The sequence below is a fragment of the Balaenoptera musculus genome, chromosome 7 (assembly GCF_009873245.2).
Source record: "Balaenoptera musculus isolate JJ_BM4_2016_0621 chromosome 7, mBalMus1.pri.v3, whole genome shotgun sequence".
Taxonomy (NCBI): domain Eukaryota; kingdom Metazoa; phylum Chordata; class Mammalia; order Artiodactyla; family Balaenopteridae; genus Balaenoptera; species Balaenoptera musculus.
The window spans coordinates 65898834-65923166 of NC_045791.1; the positions used below are offsets into that span (position 1 = coordinate 65898834).

Below are 24333 nucleotides of genomic sequence, written 5' to 3' on the forward strand. Positions count from 1 at the left end.
CCCTAGAGTGAAACTCAAAGGGTGAAGAAATTCTGGGCAGGCGAATCAAGCACTCTCTAGGCTAAAGGTGCCTTGTATGATCTAAAGAAAGGTGCATTTCTTATTTATTCAGATCTGAATATAAAATAATAATTATAATTAGGAGATGTCAGTAATGTTTTAGAAATAACTGGTTCACTTAGAGTAAAATGTCCTGACCAATAGTGCTCTGCTTAATATGCATTTGTTTTGTCTGTTTGCTAATGAGGTTTCCTTTTTCCAGATGCTAAATCTCAACCAAGTGTTCAGTTTTCAAAAGCCTTAATTAGACTACCCAACAGCCATCACATTAGCAACGTTACAGGCTACCTTACAGTCCTACAACAGTTTTTGAAAGTGGATAATTTTCTGTACACGACTGGAATTACTCTCAATAAGTCAGGTATTTTCTAATTTTTTATAATCTAATCTATTTATAAAAACAGTACATAAATCTCTCATCAAGTACTATTTATTTAGATGTTTGAAATTCATTTAAGCTTTGGAGGAGACATGTCACTTTTGAAACATAAATATAGTTATTAAAGTGTTTATAGGCAGTCCCTTTGATCCAATGAAAGAAAGATTATACCAGTCTTCTGCATACATTATTTCAAATTAATGGAGAGTTTAATTTACAGGATATTTTTATCCAAAGGAGGTAAACAAGTTATGAAAATAGTAATGATTATTGTATAATTTTGCAAATTAAAAAATACATTTGAAAGTGGAAATTTGATTAAGAAGTTTACACATATATTATAATTTGACCTATTCATTCTTATCAAATTGATCAGAAGTGTCAATAATTGTTAGATATAAAAAAGTTTATAGATTAGAGTAAGCAACTGGAAATTTTTCTTTTGAAATATATTTGATATCCTCTGAGTAAAACGGTAATATTGAAAAGTATTTTTTATATTCAGCAGCACTAGTACGCTTACATAAGGCTGTCATGACCTACGTTACGAAGATGATGGAATCTTACACTTTATTTAACAATTAACTTATGAATGACACCTATTAAAAACTGTATCTTCCCTCTGTACATCCACACTTGTTCTACCATTTCTACCAGTTGTTGCAATTAACAAACTCCACTGTTTTTATTTTTATTTTTTTATTATTATTTTTTCACTTTGAGTTGCAGTGTATTTTGCTAAAACTTTAAAAACTTTACAAGGTTTGTTTTTTTTCTAACATCTTTATTGGAGTATAATTGCTTCACAATGGTTTGCTAGTTTCTGCTGCACAACAAAGTGAATCAGCTATACGTATACATATATCCCCATATCCCCTCCCTCTTATGTCTCCCTCCCACCCCTCTAGGTGGACACAAAGCACTGAGCTGATCTCCCTGTGCTATGCAGCTGCTTCCCACTAGCTATCTATTTTACATTTGGTAGTGTATATATGTCCATGCCACTCTCTCACTTTGCCCTTCCCCCCTCCATGTCCTCAAGTCCATTCTTTATGTCTGCATCTTTATTCCTGTCCTGCCCCTCGGTTCTTCAGAACCTTTTTTTTTTTTTTTTTTTTAGATTCCACATATATGTGTTAGCATACGGTATTTGTTTTACTTTTTCTGACTTACTTCACTCTGTATGACAGTCTCTAGGTCCATCCACCTCACTACAAATAACTCAGTTTCATTCCTTTTTATGGCTGAGTAATATTCCATTGTATATATGGGCCACATCTTCTTTATCCATTCATCTGTCAATGAACACTTAGGTTGCTTCCATGTCCTGGTTATTGTAAATAGTGATGCAATGAACATTGTGGTACATGACTCTTTTTGAATTATGGTTTTCTCAGGGTATATGCCCAGTAGTGGGATTGCTGAGTCGTATGGTAGTTCTATTTTTAGCTTTTTAAGGAACCTCCATACTGTTTTCCATAGTGGCTGTATCAATTTACATTCCAACCAACAGTGCAAAAGGGTTACTTTTTCTCCACACCCTCTCCAGCATTTATCATTTGTAGATTTTTTGATGATGGGCATTCTGACTGGTGTGAGCTGAAACTTAATTGTAGTTTTGATTTGCATTTCTCTCATGATTAGTGATGTTGAGCATCCTTTCATGTATTTGTTGGCAATCTGTATGTCTTTTGTGGAGAAATGTCTATTTAGGTCTTCTGCCCATTTTTTGATTGGGTTTGTTGTTTTTTTTGATATTGAGCTGCATGGGCTGCTTGTAAATTTTGGGGATTAATCCTTTGTCATTTGCTCCATTTGCAAATATTTTCTCCCATTCTGAGGGTTGTCTTTTCTTCTTGTTTATGGTTTCCTTTCCTGTGCAAAAGCTTTTAAGTTTTATTAGGTCCCATTTGTTTATATTTGTTTTTATTTCCATTTCTGTAGAAGGTGGGTCAAAAAGGATCTTGCTGTGATGTACGTCATAGAGTGTTCTGCCTATGTTTTCCTCTAAGAGTTTTATAGTGTCTGGCCTTACATTTAGGTCTTTAATCCATTTTGAGTTTATTTTTGTGTATGGTGTTAGGGAGTGTTCTAATTTCATTCTTTTACATGTACCTGTCCAGTTTTCCCAGCACCACCTATTGAAGAGGCTGTCTTTTCTCCATTGTATATTCTTGCCTCCTTTATCAGAGATAAGGTGACCATATGTGCGTGGGTTTATCTCTGGGCTTTCTAGCCTGTTCCATTGATCTATATTTCTGTTTTTGTGCCAGTACCATACTGTCCTGATTACTGTAGCTGTGTAGTATAGTCTGAAGTCAGGGAGCCTGAATCCTCCAGCTCCGATACTCTTTCTCAAGATTGCTTTGGCTGTTCGGGGTCTTTTGTGTTTCCATACAAATTGTGAAATTTTTTGTTCTAGTTGTGTGAAAAATGCCATTGGTAGTTTGATAGGGATTGCATTGAATCTGTAGACTGCTTTGGGTAATATAGTCATTTTCACAATGTTGACTCTTTCAATCCAAGAACATGGTATATCTCTCCATCTGTTGGTATCATCTTTAATTTCTTTCATGAGTGTCTTATAGTTTTCTGCATACAGGTCTTTTGTCTACTTAGGCAGGTTTATTCCTAGGTATTTTATTCTTTTTGTTGCAGTGGTAAATGGGAGTGTTTCCTTAATTTCTCTTTCAGATTTTTCATCATTAGTGTATAGGAATGCAAGAGATTTCTGTGCATTAATTTTGTATCCTGCTACTTTACCAAATTCATTGATTAGCTCTAGTAGTTTTCTGGTAGCATCTTTAGGATTCTCTATGTATAGTATCATGTCATCTGCAAACAGTGACAGTTTTACTTCTTCCTTTCCGATTTGTATTCCTTTCATTTCTTTTTCTTCTCTGATTGCTGTGGCTAAAACTTCCAGAACTATGTTGAATAATAGTGGTGAGAGTGGGCAACCTTGTCTTGTTCCTGATCTTAGTGGAAATGGTTTCAGTTTTTCACCATTGAGACCGATGTTGGCTGTGGGTTTGTCATATATGGCCTTTATTATGTTGAGGTAAGTTCCCTCTGTGCCTACTCTCTGGAGGATTTTTATCATAAATGTGTGTTGAATTTTGTTGAAAGCTTTCTCTGCATCTATTGAGATGATCATATGGTTTTTCTCCTTCAGTTTGTTAATATGGTTTATCACATTGATTGATTTGCATATATTGAAGAATCCTTGCATTCCTGGGATAAACCCCACTTGATCGTAGTGTATGATCCTTTTAATGTGCTGTTGGATTCTGTTTGCTAGTGTTTTGTAGAGGATTTTTGCATCTATGTTTATCAGTGATATTGGCCTGTAGTTTTCTTTTTTTGTGACATCTTTGTCTGGTTTTGGTATCAGGGTGATGGTGGCCTCGTAGAATGAGTTTGGGAGTGTTCCTCCCTCTGCTATATATTGGAAGAGTTTGAGAAGGACGGGTGTTAACTCTTCTATAATCTTTGATAGAATTCGCGTGTGAAGCCATCTGGTCCTGGACTTTTGTTTGTTGGAAGATTTTTAATCACAGTTTCAATTTCAGTGCTTGTGATTGGTCTGTTTATATTTTCTATTTCTTCCTGGTTCAGTCTCAGAAGGTTGTACTTTTCTAAGAATTTGTCCATTTCTTCCAGGTTGTCCATTTTATTGGCATATAATTAGTTGCGTGCATTAATCTCTCATGATCCTTTGTATTTCTGCAGTGTCAGTTGTTACTTCTCCTTTTCATTTCTAATTCTGTTGATTTGAGTCTTTTCCCTTTTTTCCTTGATGAGTCTGGCTAATGGTTTATCAATTTTGTTTATCTTCTCAAAGAACCAGCTTTTAGTTTTATTGATCTTTGCTATTGTTTCCTTCATTTCTTTTTCATTTATTTCTGATCTGATCCTTATGATTTCTTTCCTTCTGCTAACTCTGGGTTTTTTTTGTTCTTCTTTCTCTAATTGCTTTAGGTGTAAGGTTAGGTTGTTTATTTGAGATTTTTCTTGTTTCTTGAGGTAGGATTGTATTGCTATAAACTTTCCTCTTAGAACTGCTTTTGCTGCATCCCATAGGTTTTGGGTTGTCGTGTTTTCATTGTCATTTGTTTCTAGGTATTTTTTGATTTCCTCTTTGATTTCTTCAGTGATCTCTTGGTTATTAAGTAGTGTGTTGTTTAGCCTCCATGTGTTTGTATTTCTTACAGGTTTTTTCTTTAATTGATATGTAGTCTCATAGCGTTGTGGTCAGAAAAGATACTTGATACGATTTCAATTTTCTTAAATTTACCAAGGCTTGATTTGTGACCCAAGATATGATCTATCCTGGAGAATGTTCCATGAGCACTTGAGAAGAAAGTGTATTCTGTTGTTTTTGGATGGAATGTCCTATAAATATCAATTAAGTTTATCTAGTTTAATGTATCATTTAAAGCTTGTGTTTCCTTATTTATTTTCATTCTGGATGATTGGTCTATTGGTGAAAGTGGGGCGTTAAAGTCACCTACTATGATTGTGTTACTGTCGATTTCCCCTTTTATGGCTGTTAGTATTTGCCTTATATATTGAGGTGCTCCTATGCTGGGTGCATAAATATTTACAATTGTTATATCTCCTTCTTGGATTGATCCCTTGATCATTATGTAGTGTCCTTCTTTGTCTCATGTAATAGTCTTTGTTTTAAAGTCGATTTTGTCTGATATGAGAATTGCTACTCCAGCTTTCTTTTGATTTCCATTTGCATGGAATATCTTTTACCATCCCCTCACTTTCAGTGTATGTGTCCCTAGGTCTGAAGTGGGTCTCTTGTAGACAGCATATATACAGGTCTTGTTTTTGTATCCATTCAGCCAGTCTATGTCTTTTGGTTGGAGCATTTAATCCATTTACATTTAAGGTAATTATTGATATGTATGTTCCTATTACCATTTTCTTAAGTGTTTTAGGTTTGTTATTGTAGGTCTTTTCCTTCTCTTGTGTTTCCTCCTAGAGAAGTTCCTTTAGCATTTGTTGTAAAGCTGGTTTGTTGGTGCTGAATCCTCTTAGCTTTCTCTTGTGTGTAAAGGTTTTAATTTGTCCATCGAATCTGAATGAGATCCTTGCTCGGTAGAGTAAATTTGGTTGTAGGTTTTTCCCTTTCATCACTTTAAATATGTCCTGCCACTCCCTTCTGGCTTGCAGAGTTTCTGCTGAAAGATCAGCTGTTAACCTTATGGGGATTCCCTTGTATGTTATTTGTTGTTTTCCCCTTGCTGCTTTTAATATTTTTTCTTTGTATTAATTTTTTGATAGTTTGATTAATATGTCTCTTGGCGCATTTCTCCTTGGATTTATTCTGTATGGGACTCTGTGCTTCCAGGACTTGATTGACTATTTCCTTTCCTATATTAGGGAAGTTTTCAACTGTAATCTCTTCAAATATTTTCTCAGTCCCTTTCTTTTTCTCTTCTTCTTCTGGGGCCCCTATAATTCGAATATTGGTGCATTTAATGTTGTCCCAGAGGTCTGTGAGACTGTCCTCAATTCTTTTCATTCTTTTTTCTTTATTCTGCTCTGCAGTAGTTATTTCCACTATTTTATCTTCCAGGTCACTTATCCATTCCTCTGCTTCAGTTATTCTGCTATTGATTGCTTCTAGAGAATTTTAAATTTCATTTATTGTATTGTTCATCATTGTTTGTTTGCTCTTTAGTTCTTCTAGGTCCCTGTTAAATGTTTCTTGTATTTTCTCCATTCTACTTCCAAGATTTTGGATCATCTTTACTCTGAATTCTTTTTCAAGTAGACTGCCTATTTCCTCATAATTTGTTTGGTCTGGTGGGTTTTTACCTTGCTCCTTCATCTGCTGTGTATTTCTGTGTCTTCTCATTTTGCTTAACTAACTGTGTTTGGGGTCTCCTTTCCACAGGCTGCAGGTTCGTAGTTCCCATTGTTTTTAGTGTCTGCCCCCCATGGGTAAGCTTGGTTCAGTGGGTTGTGTAGGCTTCGTGGCGGAGGGGACTGGTGCCTGTGTTCTGGTGGATGAGGCTGGATCTTGTCTTTCTGGGGGGCAGGACTGTGTCCGATGGTGTGTTTTGGGGTGTCTGTGAACTTATTATGATTTTAGGTGGCATCTCTGCTAATGGGTGGGGTTGTGTTCCTGTCTGGCTAGTTGTTTGGCATGGGGAATCCAGCACTGGAGCTTGCTGGTCGTTGAGTGGAGCTGGGTCTTAGCATTAAGACGGAGATCTCTGGGAGAGCGCTTGCCGATTGATATGTGGGGCCGGGCTGGGAGGTCTCTGGTGGACCAATGTCCTGAGCTCGGCTCTCCCACCTCAGAGGCTCAGGCCTGACACCCGGCCAGAGCACCAAGACCCTGTCAGCCACACGGCCAGGTACATGGGCAGTTTCTTGCCTTTTGGGAAGTCTGAGGTCTTCTGCCAGCGTTCAGTAGGTGTTCTGTAGGAGTTGTTCCACATGTAGATGTATTTTTGATGTATTTGTGGGGAGGAAGGTGATCTCCACGTCGTAACTCCTCTGCCATCTTGAATGTCCCCTGGCAATTATTTTTTTTAAACTTCTATTTATTCCACTGTTTTTAAAATCAGCTCAGATAATATGTAATTTTTATGGTTTCCCTTGAGTCACATTTTTGGTCCATGTCGTTTGGGGAGTAGTCAGAAATTAGAGTAATAAACATATAGATGTTATGGTTAGATAGGCTTTTTTTTTTTTTTTTTTCTAACCTGCTGTAGCTGATGCTATTGATGCCCCAGCCAGATGACCCTGTCTTCTGTTACAAGCCTATGTTTCCTACTGCACAAATCTCTGCTTAAGGGCATTCCCTGGTCCAGGATGCAGACTTGGCCCTCACAAGGGGCAAGGTCTCAACCAATGACAGACAAAGAGCACATAACGCATACACACCTGCTCATTAACACATCCTGTGTTGGCTTCCTTCTTCTGTGTTACTCCTCCATTCCCTCAGTGGTGGGTGCTTCCTCCATATTGTTATTTCAGGGTTTGCTTCTTGAGGAAGCCAATCTAAGATACCTGCCAAAGTTTTCCAGTTGTAAGTTATAGGATGCTCAAAATAAAAGCATCACAATAATGGTACCAATATATACACTATTGCAAATGAAGCTCATGTTGCATTGGAGGGTTTTTATGAACAACACTCATTAGATTCCGTGGGAAGGAGTCATAATGTGCTCTGCCCTTCAGCATTCTTCTACTACCTGCTTTTGAGATTATTCATTAAACATTTCAATTGTCCTGAGAATGCTGCTAACATTTTCAAAGTTCTAGAGCTGTGCTGACAAATGGGGATGTTCTGCTCTGCCTAGTCTGGTAGCTGCTAAGCCACATGTGGCTGTTGAGCTCTTGACACATAACCAGTGCACTGAGAAACTATATTGCTCATTTCATTTAAATTTAAATTGCTGCATGCTGCTTCTGGCTACTCTACTGGATTGTACAGTTCTAGAGTTCTACAAGTATGAAAATTCTTTGTGAAAGTTTCCTCCTCATTGCCTTTCAGACTCTTTTTTCCTTCTTCTTTGAGTTGGCCTTATCCCAAATGGTGGGATGCTGATTTCATCAGTTTCAGCTGCATTCACTATGTGAAGCCACCGACTGTATAGAACTGAGGGGTGGAGTTAAGAAAGCCAGCTAGCTTTATAAATAGTTTGATATAAGAGATTATAATTACTTACAGATTACATAGTACTTTTTACAGTACATTACTGACCAGTGCAACTAGTCTACAGAATATATGTATGGCATTACTTTGCTTACCTTATGGTTAGAGTTTCAGGAAGTTTACAAAGGTTAATTCTCTTATATTTAACAGAAAATTTCCAATAAGCCAGTGGTTGCCCTGTCTGATAACTGAAGATATATACCAGATTCGGTGGCAGCGATAATAAGGATTCCTTTCCATGGCCTCCAAGGCCCTATGCTATTTCCACCTCTCTCTGACCTCCAGTCTTCTTTCTTTCCTACACGTGCCAAGATCACTTCTGATTTGGGAGCTTTGCACTGGTTTCTTATGCCTGAAAAGCTCTTCTCTGAGGTCTCTGCATGGATGGCACCTTCTCATTTGGCCACTGCTCAAATGTCTCCTCCTCAGAGAGGCAGCCTTCCTGTTGTTTTGTAGGTTTTTAAAAACACTGAATTAGATTCCAGTGACCTTAAATCAGAGGACTCAGAGAGAATTCGATCTTTAGGCTCATACTGATTTGTCAATATTACATAAGTATAGCATTTATTTATGATATATTTTATAGTTTAAAAATCCTTAAATAGAATCCAGTATCTATTTGATATTAAAATGGATAACCCTGGGTGAAATAGAGGAACTAGATATTTTAGGCCCATATTAGTCTGTTGTTAATACACAACTACAGTTTGTGTTTTACATATGATTTTAATGAACTGTCTTCTGTTTTTAGGTTTTGAAGGCAATGAACTGACTCCTCTTGCTGCAATATGTGTGAAAATATATTCTGGAGGAAAAGAATTAAAGGTGGATGGCTCTATTCAAATTTCTCTCCCACTTCTACGTACAAAAGATATAAGTGCAGGGGATAACATACCTGCCTGGACATTTGATATGAATACAGGTATGTGAGCTAGGTGAAAAGGTTCTGAATATTTGAATATTTTACAAATATGTTTCTATATTTTTATTAAAAATTTTCAGCTTTATTAAGGTATAATTGACAAATAAAATTTCTATATTTTATATACAATATTAAATTTTAATATACCTTATTTAAAACATTAAAATATTTATATTTGAGTGTTTTATCTTTAGTAGAGTACTAAGTCAGTAATATTATAATTTTAAGCACTTTGTTAATGACCAAAAGTGGCCCTACTTTGATTAATATAATACAATTGCGGGGAAAAGGGTATCACTATTACATTTTAAGATAGCATTACTTACTCACATTACCATGTTTTTATATTTTGAGCAGAAATAAAATTTTTAAAATTATTTCTGCTCTTATGGGTTTGTTCTTGTTTTGATAGGCATTATGAAGTTATATCTAAAAGCTTGGCTAAAGCAATTGATAAATGTATGCTAATTTCATGAAAATAAATAACACTGTGTTTTAGATGTATGTGTGTATATATATGTATGTGTATTATATATAGAGAGAGAGAGGGTAGAAAGAGAGATTATTTTCCAAAAAAAAATCTTTCGTACCAATTTTGTTTCCTGAGTTTAGCCTCCTAAATAACAGTTGGATGCACTTTTTCCCCCTTCTGCTTCTCTTGGTTTTCTTGTGTTTCCATGTAAATAAGGTGGAAATCTTTACCAAAAAACAAAAACAAGAAAAGATGGTCAGTCCAAAACTGGGTCCAGGGGTAGAACTGTCTTGGGTTAAGTCATGATACACAGCCTAGACAGTTTTGCAGGGCTTAATTTCTCTCTCATCTGTTTCCTGTGTTAATAACTTTCTGGAATAGGATTTCCCTTCTGAGTGTCAAGAAGGCTGTAGGTGCTCTCACTTTATACTACCCAGGTTAAAGTCCAACGGAAAGAGAAATTCTTTTCCTAGTAGCTATTACATAAGCCCTTGGATTCATTGCATTTGTAGAATGGTGTTTGCATGCCCATCTTGGAACCAATCTGTGTGGCCTGCAAATAGATTGCATAAATTTATTTAGGCTTAAGTCTTGTGTTGGAACTGGGATTGGAGCCCTAAACTAATCATGTGGACTGAGAATAGGGAGCAGTAGATCCTCAAAGGAGATTGGAATGAGGTTTCACTGTAACTGGAAGGGTAGGTAGTGAGGCACAAACACACACATGTTCACTATAGAAGATAAAAACATGGATATATTATTGTTTAAGAAAGACTGGAAACTATATAAATAACAATGGTAGTTGTAAGGGACAAACTCTTCTTCTCTCAACTCTATTCTACACTCAAAACTTCACTTCTGGTCACCAAATGTGAGGGTGTTTTTCCTGTGCCAAGCAGGACTCTTAACACGAGCTAAGTGTCCTAAAATTTCATTCAATTTAGACACTCTCTACCTGGAGTTAGTGTCAGATCCTACAGGTTAAGGGCTCGGTCCTACAGCCCCCAACTCAAGAGGCCAGTTGCAAGTCCAGCTTGTCACCCATGCTTCTGACCAGCTGGCTATAAATTGGAGGTTCCCATGACCCTCTCCTCGAGTTTGACAACTTGCTAGAACAGCTCACAGGAAGACAGACGTTTACTAACTAGATTATCAGTTTGTTATAGAAGGGTACAACTTGGTAATAGCCAGATGGAGGAGACGCATAGGGCAAGGTATGGGAGAAAGGGCCTGGAGCTTCAGTGCTCTCTCCTCTGGGTGCTTCACCCTCCCAGCACCTCCACGTGTTCACCAACTCTGCTCTCTAAACCCTGGAGTTCAGGGATTTTTATGGAGGCCTTATTATGTAGGCATGCCTGATTAAATCATTGAACACTGGTGATTGAGTTCGAGCTCCAGCCCCTCTTCCTTCTCTACAGGGGTGCGTGGGGCTGGGGATGAAAGGTCCAACCCTCTGATCACGTGTTTGGCTCCTCTGGCAACCAGGCTCCTATCCACAGGGACTTTCCAAAATTCACCTCATTAACATAAACTCAGGTGTCATTGAAAGCAGCTTGTTATGAACAACAAAAGACACTCTCCACCTTTTTCGACCTTATCACATAGGAAATTCCGAGGTTTTAGGAGCACTGTGCCAGGACTGGGGATTAAGACCACATATATATTTCTTATTATAAATCACAATGTCACAGTGGTATACTACTGTTAAACACTGGATTAAGAGCTCTAAGACCTGGATTCTGGTCTTAAACACTGGATTAAGAGCTCTAAGACCTGGATTCTGGTCCATTTACCAGCAGTGTGATTTTGAACAAATCACTTAATTTATTCTGGCCTCAATTTCCTAATTTGTTGAATGAGAGAATTGTTTTAAGACACTTTAAAGAAGAATATCTGCTTTGAGTTCTGCTTTCTGATTGTTTCTCCTGAAAAAGGCCTTTGTCTCTAATGTACCTTCCAGTGGCAGAATTTTTGAATTGATTTGTCACATATGTAATGCTTAGTTTTAATGTGACTATTTAAAAAGCAGTAGGTTGACTTATTCTGATAATTTCAAGTTTGTCTACCTTATTAAAAACAGTTTTACATGTTATAGATATACATCATTACAAGGAATCAATAAACCAAATACAACTATACACCAAACTTATAAATAGCTTTGTTATGCTGGACTTCATAAAAGATACTGGCTTTACTGAATGCTTTTTTCTGTGGATAACATTTAATTGAATCCGAATAGCATTTTTTAAAAAGTTTTTAAAAATTGAGTTCTAAAAGAGCTATGCCAGCAGTACTAGAACAAAACAGTATTTAATAAATAATAAGGCCATAAAATATAGACTATAAGTGTTTAATCAGAATCCCAGAATAGGTAACAACCACCTGTTGATAAATTTGGATTTAATTACTCACATTTTTATTAAGACATATCTCAATATGCACAATGTAGACATTATTTGGAGTCATGATTTCCCTAAATAGATCTATATCCTTAGTTTATTAGTATTGATTTTATTTCCTTTAGTCATAACAAATCATTCTATTTAATATAATATGTACTGTATTATGATGTAATATATATATTATCCCATGATAATATATTGCCACAGTTTTCATAATCTTTGAAAAAGTCCTGCAAAGTATTCTATACATGACTATCAGCAAACTCCTATCAGCATTAAAGATATATAAACTAATCGATTAGTATTTTTTACTTGCCTTCCTTTTTAGGCACTTGGATAAATCATGGCCGGGGAATGGTCAAGGAATATAACAATCATTTAATTTGGACATACGAGGCACCTCATTTGGGCTACTGGATAGCAGCTCCACTTCCAGGAACTAGAGGTATGGTAAAAATGAAACAAAGAGTAAATTTTAAAAAGTCCAAATAGTCATGCTGAAATTGATATTAGGAGATTCCCATTTTATTCTAAGCATTGCCACTTACTGTATGACACTGGAAAAAGCTGTTAGTCTCTTGCTCTGAGCTTTATTTTATTTTTTCCATGTGTATCAGGAAAGATTAAATTCTATGAACTCTAAGGTCCTTCATAGCTGTAATATCTGATGAATCTGAAGTATGAAGTGTATTCAAATCAAGAATTTCCTTAGTTTACTTTTTATGAATAAATTCTACCCAGATCAGTTAGAGTTTTTAGTTGCAAAAAATAGGAATAGATTTTAGATAATTAAAAAAATGTGTTAGGATATAGGGAGTTTGCAGGATCCTAGGGAAAGCTGAAGAAGCAGATCGTAAAAGGCAGGAATCCTAGAGGGCCCAGTTAGCAGACCTACTTGACTGTCTTTGGAAGACTGCTGCTTCATAACAGCTGATACTAACCCTTTGCAGTCCTTTCCTCACACTGTTCCTGATCTTTCTAGGGATGTGGAATTTAGATGGGCCCAGACTTAGGTCGTGAGCATTCTCCTTGGTGGGGCTGTGGTGGGGAGGAGGAGGAGCTGTTGAATAATAGTGTCCCCAGACTGTTTCCGAGATAAGACAAGCGATAGCTCAAATGGAGATTGGCCTGACATATGAACGGAAGGTGGACGAAAACCAAGAGCTGTCTGCTAGGAATGGCCTATTCATATTCTAGGAGAAATAGGTATTTCATTTTTCCTAGATTTAACATGGTATCAAATTATCTATTTACTTTGTACTTAAACACAACTCAAGATGTAGGATTTCTATCTCAAAATACTCAAACATTGCATGTTTCATCCATTAAGTCATCTTAAAAAAAGAAATACTCTAACCTACTGTAGTGTAGACTGGTTGCATCATGGACCTACCACCTTCTAGGGTATCTGGTGTTCGCTGGTATAAGTTCTTGGCTTTCCCTGCTGCCAGCTCTGCTAAGTCAACTTTCCAGCAGTCAGCATCTTGTTGCTCTTGTCTCTTATCTCAGTCTGCTTTCACCTATGGGTTTTTGTCTATTTATAAAAACAAAACATCATCAAAAAATCTACAAACAAGAAATGCTGAGAGGGTGTGGAGAAAAGGGAACACTCTTGCACTGTTAGTTGGGATGTAAATTGAGACAGCCACTATGGAGAACAGTATGCAGGTTCCTTAAAAAACTAAACATAGAACTACCATATGACCCAGCAATCCCACTACTGGGCATATACCCAGAGAAAACCATAATTCAAAAAGAGTCATGTACCAAAATGTTCATTGCAGCTCTATTTACAATAGCCAGGACATGGAAGCAACCTAAGTGTCCATCAACAGATGAATGGATAAAGAAGATGTGGCACATATACAGTGGAATATTACTCAGCCATAAAAAGAAATGAAATTGAGTTATTTGTAGTGAGGTGGATGGACCTAGAGTCTGTCATACAGAGTGAAGTAAGTCAGAAAGAGAAAAACGAATACCGTATGCTAACACATATATATGGAATCTAAAGAAAAAAAAAAAAAAGGTTCTGAAGAACCGAGGGGCAGGACAGGAATAAAGACGCAGACATAAAGAATGGACTTGAGGACACAGGGAGGGGGAAGGGTAAACTGGGAGGAAGTGAGAGAGTGGCATGGACATATATACACTACCAAATGTAAAATAGATAGCTAGTGGGAAGCAGCTGCATAGCACAGGGAGATCAGCTCAGTGCTTTGTGACCACCTAGAGGGGTGGGATAGGGAGGGTGGGAGGGAGACGCAAGAGGGAGGGGATATGGGGATATATGTATGCATATGGCTGATTCACTTTGTTATACAGCAGAAACTAACACAGCGTTGTAAAGCAAGTGTACTCCAATCAAGATGAAAAAAATAAAACAACAAATATAAAAAAAGCAAAACAAAGCTTTCAGTGTCATTTTAGTAAAGTTTAGGAAAGTGTGAAAGCTGAATGCATATGTCACTCCTTCATCTTTAATCATGTGTCAGAGATAATTCTTTTGGTTTATCTAGTGTCTTGGTTCCCAGCTGAAAGGCAGCTGCAACCTGGCTCTTTCATGCTGTTCAGGAATAGTCCCAGTGCACACCCTGATCCAGGATGTGGATGACATTTTACATACATTTCTCTGTAGCAATTTATCTGCTAACTTTGTTATGGCTGCCTATTAATAATTTGAAGGCTTTGAGTTTTTTCTGCAATTTTAAAAATAGTTTGATATTTTCATTTTATATTTGACAACCTTTGAATTTTAAACCATGCAAGGTAACAAGACTTTTTTTCAATGAAGCTAAAATTTAGTATTTCAATAGAAGAAATATGAGCTATTAATATTAGCCATTAGGATCAAGAGGATGTTCTGTTTTTGTTTGAACTTAGTGCTTATGAGATTTATTCAGAAACCAGAGGGCGATTACTTTTGTTTTTCATGGTGCAAAATATCATGCAGTCTTGCCAGCTGTCTGACCATATCCCATTCTAGATTTGCAACTATAAAATGATGAAAAAGATGAAAAAGAACAATTAATATTTAATACTTCAACTAAATCCAAGTTATTTCATTTCTAATAAAAATGACCTAAGGGGCACTTGAGTTTTATAGAGAAGTGTGCTTTCCACTGAAAATATACCTGAAGCAACCAATTTATACAAGATGATTATGAATTATAAAAGCTGAAATAATTTTCTAAAATAGATGGAAGTTTTGTTTTAGCGTATATGTCAGGAACGATTTTGTGTGAATCAGAGTACTAACGTAGAAGTGTGGGGTTCCCGTTCAGTTTGAATTAGATACCTTCTAGTGATGGTTTTGAAAAATCCATACGAGAAATATGGATAACTTGATAACTTGACTGTAGTTCTGGCTTTGACAGTAATTAACAGGGTGAGCTTGAAATAGGTACTTACCCATCTGAGTATTAGTTTTCTTTTTTCTAAATTGTGGGAGTTGGATATGAGGATCACTAATGTCCCTAAACATTTTAGGATGCAAGTGTTACCGTAAACTCAAAATTGGTCCTATGATGGGCTAGTTAGTCTCTGGTGTGCTAGAGCTACTTTAGTTATAATTTGGTTAATAATATACTAAATCTGTTTTTAAAGTAAATCTTAATATTTTTTCAAGGAATTCTAGAAATCTGTTTAAGTGCAAGAAATTAAAATCAATTGGTTTTTCACAGATTGCTATAGGTAAGTAGGTGGCTGAGTATAGAATTTATTAAACAAGTACCATTACTTTTTTTAAATATGCATTTTCAAGTATATTTGAATGAAAATATATTGTAATTTTCTACCTTTCTAACCCCTTTTGGGCATGCGCATATACACCCAGGTGCGCCCACACACACATGCAGATGTATGCTTTTTTGCTATTGTCATACATATAAGATTTGGGCCAAATGCAACAATGTCAGCCTCTTAATTCCAAAAGTGAGTTCTGTTGGAATTCTGTGGAGTGAAAATTGTTAGCATTACTCTATTGTGGAAATATATATTCAATATTCTTTTGGAGAAGAAGTTGAATTTCACCAAGTTAATAGCCGAACTTTACTCTGTTGCAGCTCTGGATCCTGAACAAGAATCTGTAGGTAGAATTGTTACTCTTATCTCTTTTTTGTTTGAAGAAATTTCATATTGTGCGATGCTGTGCTTGGTTGCCTATTCAATATGATAAACATTTTATTATCAGTTACCATATAGGAAAGTGTGGTCAGTACTGAAGTGCCTGTTCTTCTATAAACTTGACGTTTCATTTAACAACAGTGGTATAATGTAGCTAACACTTACTGAGTGCTTATCATGTGCTAAGCACTGTTCTAAATAGTTACACGTATTGACCCATTTAATCCTCGTAACAACCCACATGGGTGAGGTATGACAGTTATGGACTGAGACACAAGTAAATGAAGCCTGCCCAATACCTCACAGGAAGGAAGGGTGAGGCCAGGATTCCAGTTCAGGCACTCTGGCTCTAAAGTCTGAATGCATAACCACAACACTGCTTCTCCAAATCCTTTAATATTACTATTACTTTAATCAACTTAGATGATGCAAAAGTTAAAGGATCTAAAGGCCTCATGATCCTTAGTCTTTCCAGTGTCCTTGGTGAAGCTGAAAGCTTCACGCTGGACATCTTCTCATGGTCAAGATGACCAGAAAATCGGGCGTCTCATCACCTTGAATACATATTAAAATCCAGTTGATACTGATCAGTAGAGTTGTTTTTAATGCACATTTTTGAGCAAAATTAGGTCTTAGTGACGTTGAAACATTACCTCAAGATAAGTTGCATTTATTTTCATGTGGAATATTCATAGCCTGCACTGATCATCCCGGTGCTTAGTCTGCTTTTACTGCAGTTAAGCTAATTACAACAGCATTGTATATATGTGCTCTCGTGAAGAAGAATAATGGCTCACCTGTGCCGCTGCTGGGCTTAGCTTGCTGGGATCATAGCGTCATCTTGTTCTGGAGTCCAGCCTGCAATTAAAAGTTGCAACTTTTTTTTAATTCTTTTTTTTTAATTCTTCAGGTCCCCCAATTTTTGCATTCTTTTTGGTCCTTTCATCCCTGCTTACTTTGGCAAATTCTATTTGAATTTATCTTTAAAATTTCTTTTTTAATCCAATGCAGCTAATCACAGTCAACACTCACTACATTCTATCTCAGAACCTCTTTGCACAAAGCTCTCGTTAGAAATATTTTCTCCCAGTTTATTCCAGCAAATATTTTGCTACCATGTGGCTTGGGCCACCATTTTTATTGCCTCCTGCAACAGTTTCCTCACTGCCTGGCTTGGAAGCCAGTGTCACACATTTTAGGTTTCGTTATAGCAGCACTTCAGCATCTTGCCGCCACTTTCTGCAATACTCAGCCATCAGTAACAAATAAACCTGTTATCTCAACAGCTAACGATAGCAAACACTTGTTTGTTGCTTTCACTTCATGACTGTTGGGCTTGACTTGGTTCAGTTCAACATTTTTTCTCGTTCCAGAACCTAGGTTGAAGGAATAGCAAAACTTTGGGATATACTATTCACATAATAGAGGGCCTTAGCAAGAGGACAGGCCATTCAGGCAGCCTCATTTAAGACGCTCACATTTCACTGGGCAGAGCAAGTCAACTGATTAAGCCCAAAGGGGGTAGGGAAAGTAATCTCCACCCACAGGGAAGCCTGCCATGGGAGGGGAGCAAATAAATACAACTGTGTATACACATATTTAATCTGCCTTGCCCAGGATAGGACACAGTTGAAAATCTGACCTAAAATAATATATTTTCTCTTTATTTGTTTGTTTTGAACCATTTAGGGTCAGGTATAAATGGAGATTCAAAGGACATAACTGCCTACCACACAGTGTTTCTTTCAGCCATATTAGGAGGAACAATAGTCATTGTCATTGGATTTTTTGCTGTACTTCTTTGTTATTGCAGGTAAGAACAATATTAATGTGTATGAACACAGAAACTATCAGATTATAGTATCATGTCAGTTCTGTGTATTACAATGTTTGTAGAAATCAATGGTTTGATCTTTAAAATATGTAGATTAAAATAAAAATGGATATATTCTTAGAGTAGCATTGCATATATAATAAACATATTATGAGATGATTTTTTAAAATGAAACCTTCTAGATAAGTTTTAAACATTTTTTTGCCTTCTCTTCTACTCTAGGGATAAGTGTGGTACTCCGCAGAAAAGAGAAAGAAATATCACTAAACTTGAGGTCCTCAAGAGAGACCAGACAACTTCAACAACTCACATAAATCACATCAGTTCAGTCAAAGTTGCATTAAAAACCGAGGACAAGTCACAGTTATTCAGTGCCAAAAGCTCCTCGTACAACCCTCAGAAAAAGGAACCATCAAAGGTAGAAGCAGAAGAAAGAGTTTCCATGGTAAAAACTCGGGACAGTTTAAAAATCTACAATGAAGATGTTTCATTTCTGTCAGTCAATCAAAATCATTACTCAAGAAACCCAGCTCAGTCTTTGGAGCCCAATGTAGGGTCCAAACAACCTAAACATATTAACAACAATATATCTTCATCTCTAGGTGATGCTCAAGAGGAAAAGAGGTATCTCACAGGTAATGAAGATGTGTATGGGCATTCTCACATTCCAGAACAGCTTATGCACATCTACAGCCAGCCCATTGCCATCCTTCAAACATCTGACCTCTTCTCCACTCCAGAGCAGTTACATACTGCGAAGTCAGCTACTTTGCCAAGAAAGGGACAGTTAGTCTATGGCCAATTGATGGAACCAGTAAATAGAGAGAACTTTACACAGACATTGCCCAAAATGCCAATGCATTCTCATGTACAGCCTCCAGATGCCAGGGAAGAGAATATCCCACTCGAAGGTCAACAGAGCTTGCCATCCCAAACGTCAGATTGGAGCCGGTATTCAAACAGCCTACTAGAATCTGTTTCTGTTCCTGGAACACTAAATGAAGCTGTTGTAATGACTCCCTTTTCATCAGAGCTTCAAGGAATTTCAGAACAGACCCTCCTAGAACTGTCCAAAGGAAAGCCCTCCCCCCATCCCAGAGCCTGGTTTGTGTCTCTTGATGGAAAGCCAGTCGCACAAGTGAGGCACTCCTTCATAGACCTGAAAAAGGGCAAGAGAGCCCAGAGCAACGACACGAGTCTGGACTCTGGGGTGGACATGAATGAGCACCACTCAAGTAGAAAACTAGAGAGGGAAAAAACGTTCATCAAAAGTATGCATCAGCCTAAGATCCTTTACTTAGAAGATTTAGACCTGAGCAGTAGTGAGAGTGGAACCACCGTCTGCTCCCCCGAGGACCCAGCTTTAAGGCACTTCCTAGATGGAGGGAGTGGAGCTATCATGGAGCACCCTGGGGAAGAGTCCCCAGGAAGAAAAAGCACCGTTGAAGATTTTGAAGCCAATATATCCCCCACTAAAAAAAGGGGAAGACCACCACTAGTCAAAAAAGATAGCAAGACTAACATCTGGAAGAAGCGAGAGGAACGCCCACTGATTCCCATCAATTAACACCAAGAGTGGTTGTGTCTCTGCTGTCTCGTGCTGTTTATTCTTGCTTCTTGTTGTAAACTGCCGTATGAACTTCTGCAGAAGTTGAGACTGAGCAATCTCATGGTCCCTGGACATGTCTCAAGCAGAGTAAGTAGTAAAATGGTAATTAAGTAGTGAGAGAAAGATACCAAGGAATGCTTTTTCTGGCCTATTCTTTTCATTTATTTTTGGGTGATGAATTTGAAGTATCCAAGCGTTCAAAATGTAAAATAGCTTCAAGATGTTAGTTATCCGAAAATGTTGCTCAGTCAGCAAGTTGAGTCCTGACTCTGAAGAATAACAGTGAAAAGTGTACTCCTAAAGTTGCTTCCAAAAATATTGCTTCTGCTTTGATGACTACCCCTGTGAAATGTTTAGAAATGAAACTGTATTCTTCAGGCCTCATATTCTTGTGAAATGTTACTATTATGTTCTCCACTGCCTATACTTGAAAATAACTTAATATTCTGGATTGATATTATTCTAGAGTTCAAAGGCCAAACCTCATTTTCTTTCTTTTTTAAACAGCATGTGTATTGTTATCAACCCAAAAGTAAATTCCATACTCACATAAGATGGGCAAGAAGCTACTTGGTTGTTAGAGAGGGAAATGCCAGCTCTTTGGTTGTTTTTGGATACAGCGTCACAGAATAAAAAGGTGTTAGTTTATTTAGAAATCTGAGAAATGAATGCCCTGATACTGAATTTTTATTTAAAAATTTCTTACCCCCTTCCTCATCACCAAAAGTGAAGTGAGCTTAGCTGTCAAGGAAAACTTTTTACCAATCTAAAAAAAAAAAACCCAAACATTCCTCCCCCTCCCCAATTTTTAGTTTAAAACTCACTGATACATGTAGGCTAAAATCAGTTTTAAGATATTTCTTCTATTAAAAAAAATTCAGTCACTTAAACACTATTAAACTTGATTTAAAAAAATCAATGAATTGAAAGTTTCTTATGAACACCCAAAATTAAAATATGTGGAGCTAAAGGAAGTAAATATTTCAATATTTTCTGAAATGTCAAGCAGAAAAAGAAATGCCATTTCCCTGAGACTCAAAAATACCTTCATGATACTAGGTATATATCCAGATTTTTTTTTCCGGTTGACATTCATAAAAAATGTTTGGGAAAAAGTTTCAATTTCATGGGAAAAGTAAAAGATTTTTCTTAAATCACTTAAATGCTTTAAGTTATATAAATATAACATTTTTCCATGTTTGGAAGGCATATATTCATATTCTTTTCATCATAGCAAAGAATTCAGTGTGAACACATTCAACAGCTGTTTTTAATTATGTGTTTTCAACTCTTGAATTATCATTCATATGTCCTAAAAATGAAGCTCTTTGTTAATTAAAATCAGCTCATCCCATTTTTCTTAATTTCCATAAAGACAGATGTCTGAAGCAGCTTCCCCTTTCCCTTGGGGAAAAAATGAAACTCAATTGCTTTATTTCTCATGCCCTACTAATTAACTTGGAAGCAACATAGAGACCCAAGGCACATAAACAAGTTGAAAGAACTAAAATTAGCCACATTAGCTTCAGCCAAATTATATAGATATACAACAAAAGACAACAGCTTTTTCCCCAAGACAGTAGACTTCAGCTAGTTTTTTCCTGTAACCATTTCTGAAGCATCTAACCTGTCAGATAACACTCCTACCTTTCTGTATTAACCCAAAGAATTTAAGACCTAGGCAAAAGTTTGCTATATTCTTCCGCAATCCATGGAAGAGGTAAATGTTTTGGATAATACCTAGATTTACTTTTTTTTTGGGGGGGGGGGAGTGATAAGATCCAAAATTAGAAGCGGCTTCTTATTGGTTTACACAGAAAGATGTAGTAAAAGCAGCATAAATGAAAATGATTTGGAAAAGGTTAAGGAGTTAGTGCTCTGCTGAAGTGCCTTTGATATAGACTTGCTTTATTAGAAGGATATGATAACATCTTTCTTAAATATGCATTTTCTTTGTTAGCCAAATTAAACAGATGTGCAGTTTTTATTAATTAAAAATATAGACCTCGTGTTTCACGTTGGAACAATGAATTTTGCATGCCAGTGACATCTCTTTGTGTGTTTCTTTTTTGAATCCAGTTTATATTGATACATTGTTTATGTTGGAATGAAGTTAGAAACTGTATAGTAATATATTGCACTTCAATATTTTAAGTGTATATTTTCCCCACCCTTAAAAATGTTTAATCTCTCATCTTTGGTAATGGAATACACACATTGATATAAGGGTATACCATTCAGGTATGCCACTTACTCATTCTTGTGTAAAGGAAATGAGAAGATGTATCCCCAAGGGCTTTTCTAGAAATACTTTTTTAGTTTCAGAATAAAATCTTATTTTTTTATACACTGCACATTCTGTTCTCAATTGGGAAGTATAGGCAATTTATCTTTTCTAATGATCCAAAATGTGTAACTTCTCATTTGTGAGTAGTTCACAAATTTCCTGTTAAAAAGCTGAAGCCATCTACTTTTTCTTAACCCAAATGATAATAAACCTACAATATTCACAACTTTCTTAAAATTTTTAAATTGAAAACCAACAGTTTTTTGCAAATGAAAACCTTGAGAATTTTGGTCACAAATTGTTAACATTTGTGGATCCTTTATATATACTTTGGATATATCTCAAAGGCAAAATTATCCCTTAATCAACTGATGGATTCATTTACTAAAGCACAGCTATATGTATTTTTGAATACATATTATGATCTTGAATTTATAAAATCCATTTTTATGACATTTATGCAGTTGTATAGGGATTACACCCTTTTATAATACACAGTATACCACGAAGGTCACAAATATTGAGGAATAAAAGCACTTTGCTTTGGCAGTCATTTTCAGATCACTTTCTATGTGTTTGAATCTTCTGGTATCAATACATAGTATAGAGTTTTAGGGATCTGTGGGTCAAATTGTGTCCCTCAAAACTTCCCAGGAAGGTGAAGCTCAAAGTTATGTATTCATTTATAGGGAATGAATTACTCATTTCTCCATGTACTAGATTTGTAAAGAATTTGACTATGTTAATTTCCATCTCAGACCTAGAGTTGACATTTTGCTCTCGTTTCCAAGTGTTTCTATCTTTTGTATTCTTTCATCAGAGGAATCTCACATTTCAGTGTACTTAGTGCCATTACTACGATATTTACTGCTGAAAACTGTTAACAATCTGAAGATTTGAAAAATGTTAAACATAGTTCAGTAAAGATAATAAAATAAATCTAAAAATGTACTTGATGCATTGTTTTATTTTGGGTAAACTATGAAACATTCCTCCTTAAACTGTTGTTTAATCTAGCGGATATTCAATTATTTTTTCTTTGTTACACTCCCTATAGTAAAATAAACATATTTGAATACCCTTTGTTTACATAATGAACTTGATTTCTCTTTGTATTTCACATTCTCCAAGGTTCACATTTTTACTACTAAAGCTGAGTATAGACAAATTATTTTTCCATTCAATGAGAATACTTTTCAAGATAATCTGATAGATATTTAGGTAGTTGCAGTTTTATATTCTAAAGGAGAAATGATACAATACACCCTCCCACAGCCCTTGCAAAAAAATTTCTTTTGACTTTAAACCAAAGACTAAATGATGACACAAAGGCTGTTTACACTTAGAGAGTTAGATCTCCTTCAAGAGCCCTTCTGCGCAGTTAACTGAACAATGCCCAAGTTCATGCAGTCTGTATCTTGGGGCTTTAGAATGTCTTTTAGAATGATTATCCTGACTTCCATGTTTTTAGACATTTTGTACAACTTATATAAATAAATATGGTACTAGAAATACCTGTGGTCAGTTCTAATGGGAATTGGGCTCTGAATCCACTCACAAACACAGTGGAGATTATGACCTTCAACACTGGTGTTGAAATAGACACTTCCATTTGGATCCCCAAGTGCAAGCCAGGCTATGGCCACCTTTGTCAGGGACTGGTCTCCATCTAGGAGAGTCTGGAGTCTTAATAGAAATGATGCAGCCCGTGGAAGAGTCATGCAGGACCCAAACTCACATGGAATTGGTTGTAACAGAAAAGAGATTTCATAAATCACAATCAGAAATTTAGCTTCCAAACAGGCTGAAGTTCATGAACTGTTCATCACATTCTCAAGGGAAATTAATATGGGAAGACAGATACATAGGAACTACAGGAAAGAAAGTGAATGGAGTTAGTAGGTATTTTTAAAAGTTTGTCAAAAGTCTTCACTCATCAGTTCTTGATAATTGTGACAGCTAATCAGGGACCCTTCCTTTGACCTACATGCTGGAAAAATGTTAAACTATATGGTAGCGTTGCTTTATCTAGACTTCATAAAATCACCTTTTGGCCTTTTTATAGGTGGATTTCTTTATCATAAGCTACAGTGAGATAGCTTAATTCCAACAGTAAGCTCTCTCTAAATAAACTGTGGAGTTAATTTCTTTTGCAAAATCAGCCCTATTGTCTGATTTGGATATGTTTTCTCCATCAAAATAAATATTTTTGGGGCTTCCCTGGTGGCGCAGTGGTTAAGAATCTGCCTGACAATGCAGGGGACACGGGTTCGAGCCCTGGTCTGGGAAGATCCCACATGCCGCAGAGCAACTAAGCCCATGCGCCACAACTACTGAGCCTGCACTCTAGAGCCCGTGAGCCACAACTACTGAAGCCCATGTGCCTAGAGCCTGTGCTCCGCTACAAGAGAAGCCACTGCAAGCCCGCGCACCGCAACGAAGAGTAGCTCCTGCTCGCCGCAACTAGAGAAAGCCCGAATGCAGCAATGAAGACCCAACGCAGCCAAAAATAAATAAATAAAATAAATTTTTATAAATAAATATTTTTCCTTTGAC

At 36.6% G+C, this 24333-nt stretch overlaps 1 protein-coding gene across 1 annotated transcript in view; it reads left to right on the forward strand.

Annotated features, from left to right (window-relative positions):
* FAM171B (family with sequence similarity 171 member B) overlaps window positions 1–22728 on the forward strand; it is a 66786-nt gene extending 44058 nt beyond the window's left edge. Inside the window, exons 4-8 of the mRNA XM_036857329.1 lie at window positions 263–421; window positions 8878–9048; window positions 12251–12367; window positions 17737–17860; window positions 18104–22728. Of these exons, the coding sequence (XP_036713224.1) occupies window positions 263–421; window positions 8878–9048; window positions 12251–12367; window positions 17737–17860; window positions 18104–19448 (1916 nt within the window). The 3' untranslated portion in view covers window positions 19449–22728. The remainder of the gene's footprint in view (window positions 1–262; window positions 422–8877; window positions 9049–12250; window positions 12368–17736; window positions 17861–18103) is intronic.
* The last annotated feature ends 1605 nt before the right edge of the window (window positions 22729–24333 follow it).